General features: G+C 35.2%; 4 protein-coding genes across 4 annotated transcripts; 3 read left to right on the forward strand and 1 right to left on the reverse strand.

Moving 5' to 3' along the window:
• Nucleotides 1–1,471: 1,471 nt before the first annotated feature.
• On the forward strand, nucleotides 1,472–4,102 carry LOC107021561 (probable NAD(P)H dehydrogenase (quinone) FQR1-like 3). The gene is made up of 4 exons (XM_015222249.2): nucleotides 1,472–1,679; nucleotides 1,777–1,870; nucleotides 2,443–2,708; nucleotides 3,649–4,102. The coding sequence occupies exons 1-4, from the start codon at nucleotides 1,654–1,656 to the stop codon at nucleotides 3,869–3,871; spliced, it is 609 nt and encodes a 202-aa protein (XP_015077735.1). The 5' UTR covers nucleotides 1,472–1,653; the 3' UTR covers nucleotides 3,872–4,102.
• Nucleotides 4,103–5,073: 971 nt separating this feature from the next.
• Nucleotides 5,074–5,825, forward strand: LOC107021383 (pleckstrin homology domain-containing protein 1-like). The gene has a single exon (XM_015222029.1). It carries the CDS (start codon nucleotides 5,238–5,240, stop codon nucleotides 5,670–5,672), a length of 435 nt encoding a protein of 144 aa, XP_015077515.1. The 5' UTR covers nucleotides 5,074–5,237; the 3' UTR covers nucleotides 5,673–5,825.
• A 3,804-nt stretch (nucleotides 5,826–9,629) lies between these two features.
• Nucleotides 9,630–12,229, forward strand: LOC107021398 (pentatricopeptide repeat-containing protein At2g29760, chloroplastic). The gene has a single exon (XM_015222053.2). The coding sequence runs from the start codon at nucleotides 9,767–9,769 to the stop codon at nucleotides 11,999–12,001; it is 2,235 nt and encodes a 744-aa protein (XP_015077539.1). The 5' UTR covers nucleotides 9,630–9,766; the 3' UTR covers nucleotides 12,002–12,229.
• LOC107021399 (putative receptor-like protein kinase At3g47110) lies at nucleotides 12,175–14,850 on the reverse strand. Its single transcript, XM_015222054.2, is given in 3 exon segments — nucleotides 12,175–12,700; nucleotides 12,702–12,769; nucleotides 13,374–14,850. Coding segments are annotated over 3 exon segments (1,635 nt in total). The 3' UTR covers nucleotides 12,175–12,610.

Below are 14,850 nucleotides of genomic sequence, written 5' to 3' on the forward strand. Positions count from 1 at the left end.
AGCTGCTTAAAAATTACTTTAAAAATTACCCGAATTAATTTAATTTTGAGTTTATATAAAAGTTACCAGTACTAGTTTGTCCTATTCATGTGCATTTTCAGTTGGCTACTCTTTCTTATTATAGTTGGAATAAACAAATCATGTGTATGAAATATAGGAAAGCAATTCCAAAACATCTTTTAAGTTATTATCAATATTTTAAATTAATTAAATTGTTTAGGTCTTTCACAACTTTTAAGAAAAGAAAATTAACTTATACTGATTCTTAGGTGAATACACATTAATTTTTAAATGAATACAAATTTCATGAAAAAATACAATTGCAGTGTCTAATATACAACAGATTACAAATTAGTTCATTAACCTGTAATTTCATTGAAATAAACTCAAATAAATACATCGTTTTAAAAATACGTTAACATATGAAAAGAAATACCTATATACATATACTTAGCTTATTCTAATATATCAAATTAGCTAGATATGGTTTAATACTTTTAAGTTCATTTTAATTTGTATAATATATAAGTCAGCATTCAATTGTCATAATTTGCTTGACTTATACCTAAAGTAGAGAATTATGGCTTCTAATATAAAATAAGATGCCATATATAATTGGGATTAATTCAAATTTATATTTTAGAGTTATACTTCCTATTTTGATTTGAAAAACTATCCTTCCTCTCAAATCGAATAGCCTATATGCAATCAATGAGTGTTTTATTTGGTAGTGTTTTTTTAATCATTTAACAGGTATTAGTATGTACTCACATAAATAATCCTTAATTTTTAATTAAAAAATACCTCCATATTTATAAGTCCTGTACAATTTGCAAAAGGACAAATTGCCAGCCGGCAAACCCAAAACTAAAGATGCATATTTGTATACAGCTTACCTTCTTGATGATATACAAATAATATACTATTTACATGAATAATAAATACCGTATAAGTTTATGTTAGAACACCCCTATAATCATGCTAAAAACCTAAAACACATATAATTATATTAGAATATATAAATTTACTAAAATATAATTTAAACAATATTTTTGAAGTGTAAGACAAAAAAAAAAAAAAGATACTAAAATTATCCGTTCTAATTAAATATGAACATAACGCGTCACGGACACCTAGCAATTACCAAACAAAATGATAAGGTCTTGCCACGTGGCTGAAACTTTTGAATACCTCGAAGGTTATATAGTGTTCTATTTAATTTATATGACTTTTTTTTTATTAAAATAAAATAATTTAAATATAATTGAAATTAGTATATAAAATTTTTAATTTTAAAAATAAAATTTATATATTTAAAAATTATATAAAAAATATTATTTACGAAATTCATCTAAATATATGCATACAAGTACAACTTTACCGAAATGCAAATATTAACAATTAAAAGCCAAATAACTCCATGAATCATAATAATTTATAATTAAAATATTTAAAGAATCTGTAATTTATAATTAAAAATAAATTTGTTTGAATCTGATTAATAGAATAAGAGGGAGGAAGCAGTAATGAACTAAATCACTTGCGTGTTGAAGTGTATGAGTAATTTGGGGGATCGGAAGAAGCTGTAGTTAATTTTTATGCCAATTATTTTGGGGCAATTCCCAATTGAGGGTTTAATTTTATCATCAAATTATGGCAACAACTAAGGTCTACGTTGTGTAAGTGATCGCCTCTTTATCCAACTGAATGAACTTGCAATAGCATCTGTCTTCTCTGTGTTAATCAATTTTTTAATTTTCATAATTTGAATGGCAGGTATTACTCACTATATGGCCATGTAGAGACTATGGCACGAGAAATACAACGCGGAGTCAATTCAGTTGAGGGCGTCGAAGCAACACTTTGGCAGGTAATCGCTCCGGGCTTCGAATTCCGTATTGAAGTTCGATTAATTTAAATTGGTGCCGCACATGATTCTTGGGAAGCGGTCCCTGGTAAGGCGGTAGGAGCAGACCTTATTAGTATTGAAGTTTCTGCTTTAGCTTTATGGGTTTCAATTTTTACTTGAATTTAAGTTATACATACTGATATCGATTGTGTAAAAAGATAATTGATATAGTTTATGGATTGTAGTAGGTTTTGTTTACCTTATTTTTAATGTTATTAATCCATTTCTGTTATGGATTCAATGTTAATATGTGCAAACTGGGTGATTATTATTATTTTTGTTTATGTTTTTAGTATATAAAAAGTCTTGAATCCCATTCAAGGAAGAGGAGGTTTTGTTAGAGTGGAAAAGGCGGTTCAAAAATACTTTAGGTGGCAAGTTTGAATCTTAGCTGTGTCGAGGTCTTGCATTTTATGGAATTTCTTTGTTAGAGTTCTTGGCTCTGCTGCGTGCTATAATCGACTTTTAATTAAGTTGATAAAGGTTAAAAATTCTATATATTACTAGTTCCATGAATTTCCGTGGACATGTAGGTTCCGGAGACACTTCCTGAGAGGATATTGGAGAAGATGAAGGCTCCTAAAAAGCCTGATGATGTGCCTGAGATCACACCTGAGCAGCTCTTGGAAGCTGATGGTTTCATCTTTGGTTTCCCTTCTCGTTTTGGTGTGATGGCTGCCCAATTCAAAGCCTTTTTTGATGCCTCGGATGAGATATGGGCAACTCAAGCATTAGCTGGTAAACCTGCTGGAATCTTTTGGAGTACTGGTTTTCATGGAGGTGGCCAAGAGCTTAGTGCGTGAGTACTTCATTATCTGTTCTCTGCTTTGTTTGATCTGTGCTCTTATCCCATTTGCATATATTAATTGATCATCAGTAAAGATTCTTGACTTGCACTGTATTGAGGTTTTAGGACTACTATCTTGCTAGACTTGGACTGTAGTATAAGGGACTGAATAATTTCTAGTTACCTAACTACTTCAACTAGGTATACGTATGAAGTTAGAGCTCTTTCATCAGTAGCTGTATAAACCGTCTGAGGATTAGCACTTGACGAGATCCATAGAAGTAATTTGAATTTTTTTCTAGTGGCAAGTGGATTGAAGCCTATACTTGTGTTAATCAACCATAGTGGGGAAAGTTCATCGCTTTGCTATTATTTCATCGGATAAGTTCCAATACTTAAAGGACTCACTCTGACACATCAAATAATTTTTGATATTACAAGAAGTATGTTGTACCATCAACTTTCCTTCTACTCCCAAAAACATAGTTTGCTTTACCATCCCCTTATTCATTATGATCTTGATATTGCATAAAAACCATGACCACAAATAAGAACATAAGAAATCAATTACTCACGTTTCCCGAGCAGGACACATACTTCATGAAACTGAATAAGTTGCGTTTAAGATCTTGTTATTATAGTCTCGAGAGTGATTTTTGATTCAAATGTATATTTCCAGATTGATTAATGCTCCTGAAAAGAACATGCGATAGTTGTCTTTTCTTTCCTCTTTTCTTATTTTGGGATGATTTATGCAATATTCTTCTATCATTGTAAGACTAACAGTTCAAATTCAGCATTTAGGCTGATAAACCCAAACGCAACGTAAACAGATACATGAAGTTTCTCATGGATTGTTGTATCATTTGGAGAATACTATACGTTGTCACTATTTTGTTTCGTATATATTTGTATCCTCTCTTTCATTGATACGACTTCTTGTTGATTGCAGACTAACAGCTGTAACTCAATTGGCACATCATGGCATGATATTTGTTCCTCTTGGATATACTTTTGGTAAAGGAATGTTTGAGATGGATGAGGTAAAAGGTGGATCTTCCTATGGAGCTGGAACTTATGCTGCAGACGGTTCTCGTCAGCCCACAGAACTAGAACTTCAACAAGCCTTTCATCAGGGTAAATATGTTGCTGAAATTACAAAGAAACTCAAGTAATTGATGACAGAACAAAAGAGCACAAAGAGAAAGTTAAAATACAATCAAGACGTATTTGAGCAATCTATCACTGAAATGGGAAGTCCGACTCTGTCTACAAATGTACATCAATTGTATAAGCCTTTTTACTCTGTAAAGAAAATGAAAAATGTAACATTATTGCTCGTCTTCCTTTGCTTATATTATATTTGCCTTAATTGAATAGATAGCTGAGTTGGTTGAGCTTTGAAACCCATTATACCGTCATTTATATTGTTGTGATAAGTTATTCCAATTACATGATAAGATAAGTCATCTCACGATAGATAATCTCATATAATTAATTCTGAAATATCTTATTGGAAAAATTACATAAATTAGTACATTTTAATAAATAATTACTGATTTTAGCAATACTTTTTATTTATTACCATTTATAACAATACTATGTCAAATGTGCAATATGAATTAAAAGTGATCAAGTGAAAAAAAGATATTATTGCTATAAATGGTAAATATTTTTTTATTTTTGTATATTTATGTAAGTTTCCCTATCTTATTTCACGAAGTGAAACCATAACACTAAGGCTAAATATCATAGTGTAATGGTTTTTTTTGAAAAAAATAAAAAGAGAACTGTTGATCATTTTGAGACCGACAAAATGGAAAAATGCAATCAATTTTGGAGAAATATTAATTAATTATATTTATGACCAATCATATATATATTATATATATCAAAATGACACTAAGTGTTAAGAAAATAATTGTTGATATAGTCAATTTGTCATTTTACCCTTACTAATTATATAATGGATAAATTAATTTAAAATTTTCAAGAAATTTTATATTTTTTAAAATAATTAATTAAAAATTATTAAGTAAAATTATTTTGTTCATTTTTTGATTTGTCAAAATAGGTAAATAATTAGGTATAGTTGTAAAAGAAAAAGTGAACAAATAATCTTCATCTTAAATTATGTATGACATTTTTAATTGAGGCAATTTAATAATTTTTAAAATTAAGTTAAATTAGATAAATTTAATATTTTAATACTAAAATTTATCCTTCAAAAAACTATATGAAAAAAGTTATGAAGTTATAATTTTACATATATTAATATAATTAAAAATATATTTCAAATATTAATTAAAATTTATATCTCTTTTAATTTTGAAATGAGTCCCATAAAATATGATAAATTATAATTAATTTCATTAGTATAGCCTATATTTGTAAGAGATTCGCATTATAAATGAGGGAATTTTTTTTTATTAGCAGTGACAGCGAAGCACAACGATCTCTACTCCGTCGTTTCGCCGGCGATAAATACAAAGATACAAATCACAGTATTCCGTCCAATTCGAAGCCCAAGAGCCAACTAAAATGGAGTCTCTATTCCGATCAGTGACCGGCGCAAACCCTAACCCCTCAGACTACGAGGAAATCGAATTTTGGTCAAACCCTGAGCGAGACGGATGGCTCACGAAGCAAGGAGAGTATATCAAGACCTGGCGCCGTCGATGGTTCATTCTTAAACAAGGCAAGCTTCTCTGGTTCAAAGACCCTTCGTCCGTCACATCCGCCGCCGTTCCGCGTGGAGTTGTCTCTGTTGCTGAATGCCTCACTGTTAAAGGAGCTGAGGATGTAATCAATAAGCCTTTCGCCTTTGAGCTCTCCACAAGGCGTGATACTATGTTTTTCATCGCCGATACTGAGAAGGAGAAAGAGGAATGGATTAATTCAATTGGTCGATCCATTGTTCAGCACTCGCGGTCTGTTACCGATTCTGAAGTTGTTGATTATGATAGCAGGCCGTAGTTATATGTGAGGTGCATGTCCTATAACTATTTGTACTCTTTGTTCTGTTTCTCTTTTCATGATGTATTCTGCAGACTCTGCTGTAACTTCTGGTTAATATGAAGCTTTCTTATGGTTGTATGAGTGTATGTTCAATGAAAAAGTTTGGTTTAATCACTTGAATAACCAAACGAACGACCAGGTGACCGATCTGTCAGTACCAGCAAGTCATAAATGACTTGGGATCGCCATAGGAACGCTCTAAACGATGCACAAAAGATAAAACACTAAAAATGACAAGAAGGGTCATTACAGATAGTTAACTTAAAAAGATATTTATTTTCAATTGTAATTTGGATATAATGAACTTGAATAGAGCTTTAATAGATATAGAGGATTTATAGAGCCAATCCCAACAATGTTTGAGTTTGAGGTGTAGTTGATTGATTTTGATTCATAGGGTTCCTTGTGCGCAATTCGATCAAGTGCTTTTGGGAAACATTTTCGTTTCATTCTTAGGGAGAACTATACTATGAGATGAAGTGCTCCAGTGTGTAAACTGTGCAGAATTGATGAGTAACCTTCTCTTTTGGCAGAGATAAGAGTTTGAATAGTACTTCATTTACTCTGTGAGTGTGTCCCTTTAATTTATCTGTTAGGGAGCTACATTGCACTTGTAAATGAAGAGTTCCTTCATGTCTATTGGCTGGCTTCTATTTCTAAGTTGTCCTTTTGAAGTGTATAAAGGTGGTCTACATTAACTATATCTGTCACTGAAGAAGGGCAATTTATAGACCACTGCCCTTAAAAGGAAGAAAAAGGTGGTAAGAAAACGCGAGCAAAGAGATATGTCAGTTACTTTTGCTTGAAGCAGAAGTTCTAAATAATTTATTTCAGGCTCTGTTCTCTCTTCAATCTTCACCAGTAGGGCAAACCCTTATAACTTCTTGTAGTTCCAAGAAACATCACTCATATAGCCGGTATTCCTAACTGTATGTATGAAATTGGAATATTCATTTTATCCCTGAAAGTTGTACCATACATGGAAGACTTTTAGTAGAGGGGAAGTCTTCTATGTATGGCACAACTTTCTGGGACGGAATTTTCTGGTCCAAACGGGATAGACTTTCAGTTCTAGTAAAGTCTATTCAATTTGGACCAGAAAATTCTGTCCCTGGATTTAGTCGAGTAGCTTGTATGCATCCCAATCTGCGTCAGCTGATCATGTAATGCCATCTTGAGTATCAGATCGTCTTGAAATGGTTCAACAGCTGGTCTCTTTCCTGTAAACAAACCCAGTAAAATGATATGTGCCTTAAACATCCCATAGTTTCGGTGTCTCATACTCCAGAGATTTGGAAAATTATCAGTTTGATTTCATGCACTATAATGAATTACTGAATTTGGAGGGTAATAAACAAAGCAGGAACCATTGAGCTCTTTTTCTTGCATTTATTTTTTTCCTTGAGAATTTGTGTACCTGGAGCTGCATGTCCTTTGGTTTCCTACATATCAGTAGAGCTGAACCGACTCATAGTGCGTACCAGCTGCATGTCCTGTGGTTCCCATAATATCAGTAGAGCTGAACTAACTCAAATCTTTGTCTGATTTTGATCCTGAGGGGTTCTTGCAAAACGAAGTCACTTACGTAGCAGCCAAGGAGTGAACACAAGGATGTCTTGTTCACCCCAAGAGAAGTGTCTTTCACTGTCACCATGATGGTAATACCCTGTACTGTGAGTTGGCATACAATTCCCAAGACAATACCAATATTTGCTGGAACCACCTGAAACCACCACATAGCATGTATTGTTTGGTGGATGAGGGGGAAGTTTCTTTGCAGAGCGGCTTCATCAGCATCCCTTTCATGCGAGTACCTTGTTAATTTGAACTTCTTGTACCAACTCTCCCCTCATTCTTTGACTTAGCAAAAGGGGCAGCGGAAGAGGAGACAACATTGTTTCCTTTTGATCAACCTATTACCTAGACCACATAAAGCATTTATTCCTTTGTGCACTATTCTTCAACCAAAAGGGTTGGAACGACCCCACACTTATTCCTAACCATCGTACAAAAATAAAAAAGAAGCTAACCAATGACTGTAGAAAACTCGATTGGGAATGAGTATCAGGCCACTGCCTATGTCGGCTGCTGACTTGTGCTAGTAGTACTCTTTAAGTCGGCACTTGATTTTCTTTCAATTCTTTTTTTAATCTAAATGAGTGCCCAAGTGTTCTATGATCATCCACTGAAGAACAAAGTCTACATGGCAATATGATTCTAGTTGTTTACTTTCTTTAAAAGCCGATCTGAACAAGTTTGGGATTGAGGCACAAAAATTGATTGATTTAACCCTCGTTTATGTGCAACCAACTATCCTAGCTGTTGGCATGAAATCCTTGCTCTCAAAATTTTTGGTTGAGCAAGCAGTTCATACCTTGAGAACATAGCAGTTTGAGATAGTATTTACAGCTTGCAATCAGCCAACAACATACTTTGGAAACCTCCATAGTGCCAGTTTTTGTACCTAAACTTGCAAACAAATGTTTCATCTTGTCTGAGTGTAATACCTTAGTATATGAATTCAAAATGACCTGAACTGATCATGTTTTCTGGAGAAAGACCACTGGTTAATATATTGCCTATATGTGTGGTGTGTTTTTGTATTCTTCACCTTCCTAGCTCAATGCAGCAAATGATAACCAAAGTGAGAGCCATAGGTAGAAAATGTACATCAACTCTTCAGCATTTTGCTTCTGGCCTTCTTGTATTTGAGCAATCCAGGGCTTCAACTGCTGTTCTGGTACATCTACAAGATTTGGGTCAATTACCAGCTAGCTTAAGCAGAAGTTGCCATCTGAAAATGGTATCCTCCCTGTGAACTCTTGGTTTTTATCTAAATACTTAGTATCTTTAAGAGCCTTTGAATTGACGCTGAAATGCGGCTGCCCGGTCAGTGAATTCTTACCTGTCTTAAACATTCAAGTTGACGAGGTTTAAAACATCAGTAGGTATTCACTCTCCGAAATTATTTTCTTCTGTGTATTTGGATTTCAGTTCGCTGATTGATTAACAACGGAGGGAGACAGTACACGGCCAAATTGGCTATATTTCTCCCTCTCCCTTCTTCTTCTTCGTCCTCTTCTTTTTTTTCCGTTGTGTTTTTGTTCATTTCTTTCAATTTTTCCAGGCTTGTCTTTCAAGTTTCAACGTTATTTTGATTGATGACATATAGATCGTTGCTATTTTTATTCATTCCTTTTATTTTTTCCCAGATTTTTCAATTTTCTTCTGTCTTTCACTGAGGTAAACACAAAAGAACACAGCGACTAGAGAGAAAAATAGAGTCCAAACATAGCCAGACTGTTAAAACATTTGATAAATGGATTAATACATATGTTAAGACAGAGAAAATAAGAACTTCTCCGCGAACAAGTTTTCGGGAACCATAACAATAATACTAAAATAAGTTTTCCAGGAGTTTTGTAAAATAATATCTTCAAATTGTCGACGTTGATGATTTTCAGAAATGAAAGTGAAATTAGAATATGGACCTCTCCCTCCCTTTTTTTTTCCCAAAAAACAATTTTGGAAGAGTAAAAAGGATTAATTAGGCTATGCGAGCGACAGACTCGAACTTCAAAGCAGCCTCACAATTTTTTTTTTTCACCGGAGCCGGATATTTTGGATTCACACCGCGTAGGTCTCTATTTGGTTTGTTTCTTAGTTCTTTCCTTTTCTATTGCTCGTCATATTACGTTTTACATGAGTTAATTTTACATATTTTTTAAAAATGATATAAAAGATATTATAAATTGTAATCCTTTTTCATATTAATACTACAATAAAATAGAACACCTTAAAATATTGATCAAAATTTATACATATGATAAATAAAAGTAAACAAATAAAGTATAAAAAAAACTCATTCCAAGTGAAGAAAACAAAACTAGCTTTGTATTAATGTCTTTATTTTTATGCAGTGATAATTTTTTAATTTTAACTTTTCATACAATATATCTACAAAATTAAAGAATAAGGTGAAAATACAAACAAATTTGAAGGAGAGTATATCTGCTATTACTGTATTAGATTTCATCAGTGACGAGGAGATTATGGCGACTCCATACACCCAGGTTCTCCCCCTTCCACGTCACCAACACTCTCCAAAACCGAACCCGATTTCCAAAACTGTCATCAACGACCGGTATTTCGAAAATCACCCGCTAGTTTTACTGATCGATAAATCCCAGAGCATTAAGCAGCTCAAACAAATACATGCTTACATGCTCCGTATTGGCCTTTTCTTCGACCCATTTTCAGCTAGCAAACTCATAGAAGCTTCTTCTCTATCGCATTTCTCAAGTCTTGATTATGCCCACAAAGTGTTTGATGAAATTCCTCAACCAAATCTCTTCTCTTGGAATGCGCTTATTCGTGCCTATTCTTCTAGCCAGGACCCAATTCAAAGTATCTTGATGTTTGTTAATATGCTTTGTGAGGGTCGTGAATTTCCCAGTAAATTTACTTACCCATTTGTGTTCAAAGCATCTGCAAAGATGAAAGCTCTACGATTCGGGAGAGGACTTCATGGGATGGTAGTTAAAGGGAGGGACGTTGGTCTTGATATATTTGTTCTTAATTCTTTAATTCATTTTTATGCTGATTGTGGATGTTTGGATGAGGCATACTTGATTTTTGAGAATATGCAGACAAGGGATGTTGTTTCTTGGAATACAATGATATTGGGTTTTGCTGAAGGGGGTTATGCAGATGAGGCGTTGAAGATGTTTCATAGGATGGGGGAGGAGAATGTGAGGCCTAATGATGTGACAATGATGGCGGTTTTGTCTGCTTGTGCTAAGAAGTTGGATTTGGATTTCGGTAGATGGGTGCACGCATTTATCAAGAGGAATGGGATTAGAGAGAGCTTAATTTTAGATAACGCGATTCTTGATATGTATATGAAATGTGGGAGCATTGAGGATGCTGAGAGATTGTTTCGCAAGATGGGGGAGAAGGATATTGTTTCTTGGACAACTATGCTTGTTGGGTATGCAAGGGCGGGAAACTTTAATGCAGCAAGAAGTATTCTGAATACTATGCCTAGCCAAGATATTGTTGCATGGAATGCTCTTATCTCAGCTTATGAGCAGAGTGGTAAACCGAAGGAGGCTTTGTCTATTTTCAATGAGTTGCAACTCATCAAGAAGGCAGAACCTGATGAGGTAACACTTGTCTGCGCGCTATCTGCGTGTGCTCAGTTGGGTGCAATTGACTTAGGTGGGTGGATCCATGTGTACATAAAGAAGCAAGGAATAAAGTTTAATTGTCACCTCACTACAGCATTGATTGACATGTATTCTAAATGTGGGGATGTGGAAAAAGCACTTGAGATGTTTGATTCTGTCAACACTAGAGATGTGTTTGTATGGAGTGCTATGATTGCTGGCTTAGCAATGCATGGGCGTGGGAAGGAAGCAATAAGTTTGTTCTTGAAAATGCAAGAACACAAGGTCAAGCCTAATTCCGTTACACTCATAAACGTACTATGTGCTTGCAGCCACTCAGGGTTGGTGGAGGAGGGGCGGGCAATCTTTAACCAAATGGAGAACGTTTATGGGATTGTGCCAGGGGTAAAACATTACGCTTGCTTAGTTGATATACTTGGCCGTGCAGGTGAACTGGAAGTAGCTGAAAAACTGATAAATAATATGCCAGTAACCCCTGGTCCATCAGTTTGGGGTGCTCTGCTTGGGGCATGTAGATTACATGGCAATCTTGAACTAGCTGAACAAGCTTGTAACCGTTTAGTTGAGTTGGAACCTGAAAATCATGGTGCATATGTACTTCTATCCAATATATATGCGAAATCAGGGAAATGGGACGAGGTTTCCATGTTAAGGAAGCGTATGAGAGAATGTGGATTGAAGAAAGAACCAGGTTGTAGCTCAATTGAAGTCCACAGTATTGTTCATGAGTTTCTAGTGGGAGATAATACTCACCCTCAATCGCAGAAAATCTATGCAAAATTGGATGAGATTGCAGCTAGACTGAAGCATGTAGGATATGTTTCCAACAAGTCCCAGATATTGCAACTTGTTGAAGAAGAAGATATGCAGGAGCAAGCGCTAAATCTTCACAGTGAAAAGCTAGCCATGGCATTTGGACTTATCAGTGTGGCTCCATCTCAACCAATTCGTATTGTGAAGAATTTACGTGTTTGTGCGGACTGCCACGCTGTTGCCAAGCTTCTCTCCAAGCTGTATGATCGAGAAATAATATTGAGGGATCGCTACCGTTTCCATCATTTTAAAGAGGGGAACTGCTCATGTAAGGACTACTGGTGAGTGTTAAAATTCACTTCATAGTGCTACAGAGAGAGGATGTTACTTTATATATATTGTGCTCCTATGGAACTAATAGATCAGGTAGGACATGCTGATGATTGCAGATATGTTGTTAATTAGCATGTAGATAAAACATCATGTAGACTAGAGACACCAATATAGGAACTGTAATATAAAGCCATCAAGGTTTTTTGTTTTTTTAGCTTAATACCAAAAAAACGTCAAACATGGGTAATTCTTAACTTTTCTGAGTAACATGACATTCATGTTGACGCAAAGAGAAACAAGAAAAGAAAAGTACCAATGAAGGCAAAGCTATTAGCATAGGTGAACCCTAACTATATTATGATTCACCTTTTCTTGAGATCTTCACTTTCTCTGAATGAACTAAAATTCTGTTCAATTTGTTTCTGATGGAAATGAGATCGAAAATAAGTTGACCCATGTTTATTCTGGCTTGTGGAGTTTCCTCTGAACAAGCAACTCCAGCAGTAAGAATAGAAACTAAGCATTCAACAAATTCATCTGTAAAGTCACTTCTGCAGCTGAATATATCTTTCAGATCCCCTGGCTCTGTCTCGTAGAAAGTAGATTGATCCACAACAGCCATCACTTGACGGGGCAATGCCTGCTTAACAAAACTGTGAAGAGTTTCATTGTCCTCAAATAGTTCACTGGTTGGTCTTCGTCCAGTGAAAATCTCTAATAGAAGAATCCCAAAGCTATAGACATCTCCTTGACTTGATACCTGGCCACCCATGCCATATTCTGAAAAATTTGATGTGTCAGAGAAGGTGTTTCATAGTAATATTAGGGATCCTAAGCATTTGTCAAAAACTGCCTTAGCAACACATATCACTTCTATCGATTTTCCAAAAGAGAATTACTAGTTATGTAACTACCCCAGAAAGCTGAAACCTCTTATTAAGGTCCTTAGAAAAACTATGACTAGTCAGGAATTATATGAGAGAAGAGACATCCAGTTTAAATTTGATGGATTCAACGTCTAAGATTCTTAGAACTGAACTCATTGTACTTATGAAATTATGGGTTCACAATATAATATTTATTTTGAAATTTAACTATTTTTTTTTACTTATATATCCATATTCAGTGTCGATAATACTAAATTTGGTTGAATCCATCAAACTAAGACTGCATCCGCCTCTGGTTGTAAGAATAAATAGCGCAAAATCAGGAGGTAGTGATCTGCAAAGTTAACGGATGCCTGGAGCTTAGGACAAGGAGCATCCGGTGTCTCTCAAGGAAGTTGTAATTGCTTAAATTGTTAATATGTTATGATCTTATGGAGAAAAAATGGGGTTCAGAGTTTAGACAATATTTAGACTAATATCTCCACTGTAATATTTACCTGGAGCAGCATAACCTACTGTGCCTTTAATCCCACTTGAGCTGAACTGATTTACATCAGCATTTTGACCCGCGTCAGACAGGAACTTTGCCAAACCAAAGTCGCTAACAAGAGCAGTCAGATCATTATCCAGTAGAATGTTGCTTGGCTTAAGATCACAGTGAACTATAGATGTATGACATTGACTGTGAAGATAATGCAATGCTGAAGCCACATCTATTGTGATGTTTAGTCTTTGTAAGATACTCAATCTCTTCTGCAGCATCTGTCCCTCCTTCGGGTGCAACCACTCTTCTAGGCTCCCATTTTCCATAAATGGATAAATGAGAGCTTTGAAATCATTGCCATCAAAATCAACACTTGAGCAAACAGTTGAGATCTTCACCAGGTTCCGGTGCCTTATGTTCCTCAAGGCTTCACATTCAGCCAAAAAGCTTTTCGAAGCACCCTTTTTTTCAAGTTTTAGTACCTTTACTGCAATAATTGTTCCTTCTGGAGAAAGATTTCCTCTGTAAACGGAGCCAAAGCTTCCTGATCCTATCAAGTTATTTGAAGAGAACCCACCAGTTGCATTTAAGAGATCTTCATAGGAAACTTGGGTGTATCCTTTCCTGAATGAAGATGCTGTTCTAGGCCTATGCTTTCCCTTTTTCACACAGCAATATGAAACTAGCAGCAACAAAGTTAAACATGCAGCACTGGTACCCAGTGCCAGCAACAAAATGAGAGCAATGTGCTTCTTAGGTCTTTTATTTGCATGCTTGAGACATGGATGCAAATGCAGCTCTTCAATTCCCCCACAAAGATTCATATTTCCCATTACTTGAATTCTACTTGCATCAGCAAAAACACCTTGAACTGGCACCTCTCCATCAAGGTGGTTAAACGACAAGTTGAGGTTCTGTAATGAAACATGCTTGTAGATGCTCCTAAGAATGTTGCCTGACAAGTTATTACGTGAAAGATCAAGATACTGAATGTTTTTCAAATCATCCAGAGGAGGAATTGTTCCTTCAAAGAAGTTTCCTTGCAGGTAGAGTATTTCAAGGGATGAACAACTCTCTAGTGAGTGTGGAATTTCACCAGACAGTTTGTTGTTCGATATATCAAGGGCAGCAAGATTGGTCAGGTTACCTATTTCAACAGGCAAGGGACCACTCAAAGAGTTGTAAGACATATTAAGGAGTACCGAAAGGGAGGAGAGTGCAACTACTTGCTTGGGTATACTACCACTGAGTTTATTCTGAGCGATGTCTAAGGTTTGGAGAGATGTACAATTTCCTAAACTTGAAGGTATGGTTCCCTCTAAGCTATTATCTTGCAAATAAATGTACAGCAATCCTCTAATGTTTCCTAAGGAAGACGGGATATTTCCTGTCAACTGATTCGATTCCATGTGCAGATTTTTCAAGTTTGATAACATTCCAATAGAATCAGGAATGCTACCATTGATAAGTGTTCCTTGGATGCCAAGCAT

The sequence above is a fragment of the Solanum pennellii genome, chromosome 6, assembly GCF_001406875.1.
Source record: "Solanum pennellii chromosome 6, SPENNV200".
NCBI classification, from domain to species: domain Eukaryota; kingdom Viridiplantae; phylum Streptophyta; class Magnoliopsida; order Solanales; family Solanaceae; genus Solanum; species Solanum pennellii.

Excerpts from the sequence above, each read along its gene's own strand:
- LOC107021561 (XM_015222249.2), top strand. The coding sequence starts at position 1,654 with ATGGCAACAACTAAGGTCTACGTTGT. Across the intron at positions 1,871-2,442 it reads TCGAAGCAACACTTTGGCAG|GTTCCGGAGACACTTCCTGA; the intron begins GTAATCGCTCCG and ends GTGGACATGTAG. Across the intron at positions 2,709-3,648 it reads GGTGGCCAAGAGCTTAGTGC|ACTAACAGCTGTAACTCAAT; the intron begins GTGAGTACTTCA and ends TGTTGATTGCAG.
- LOC107021383 (XM_015222029.1), top strand. The coding sequence starts at position 5,238 with ATGGAGTCTCTATTCCGATCAGTGACCGGCGCAAACCCTAACCCCTCA.
- LOC107021398 (XM_015222053.2), top strand. The coding sequence starts at position 9,767 with ATGGCGACTCCATACACCCAGGTTCTCCCCCTTCCACGTCACCAACAC.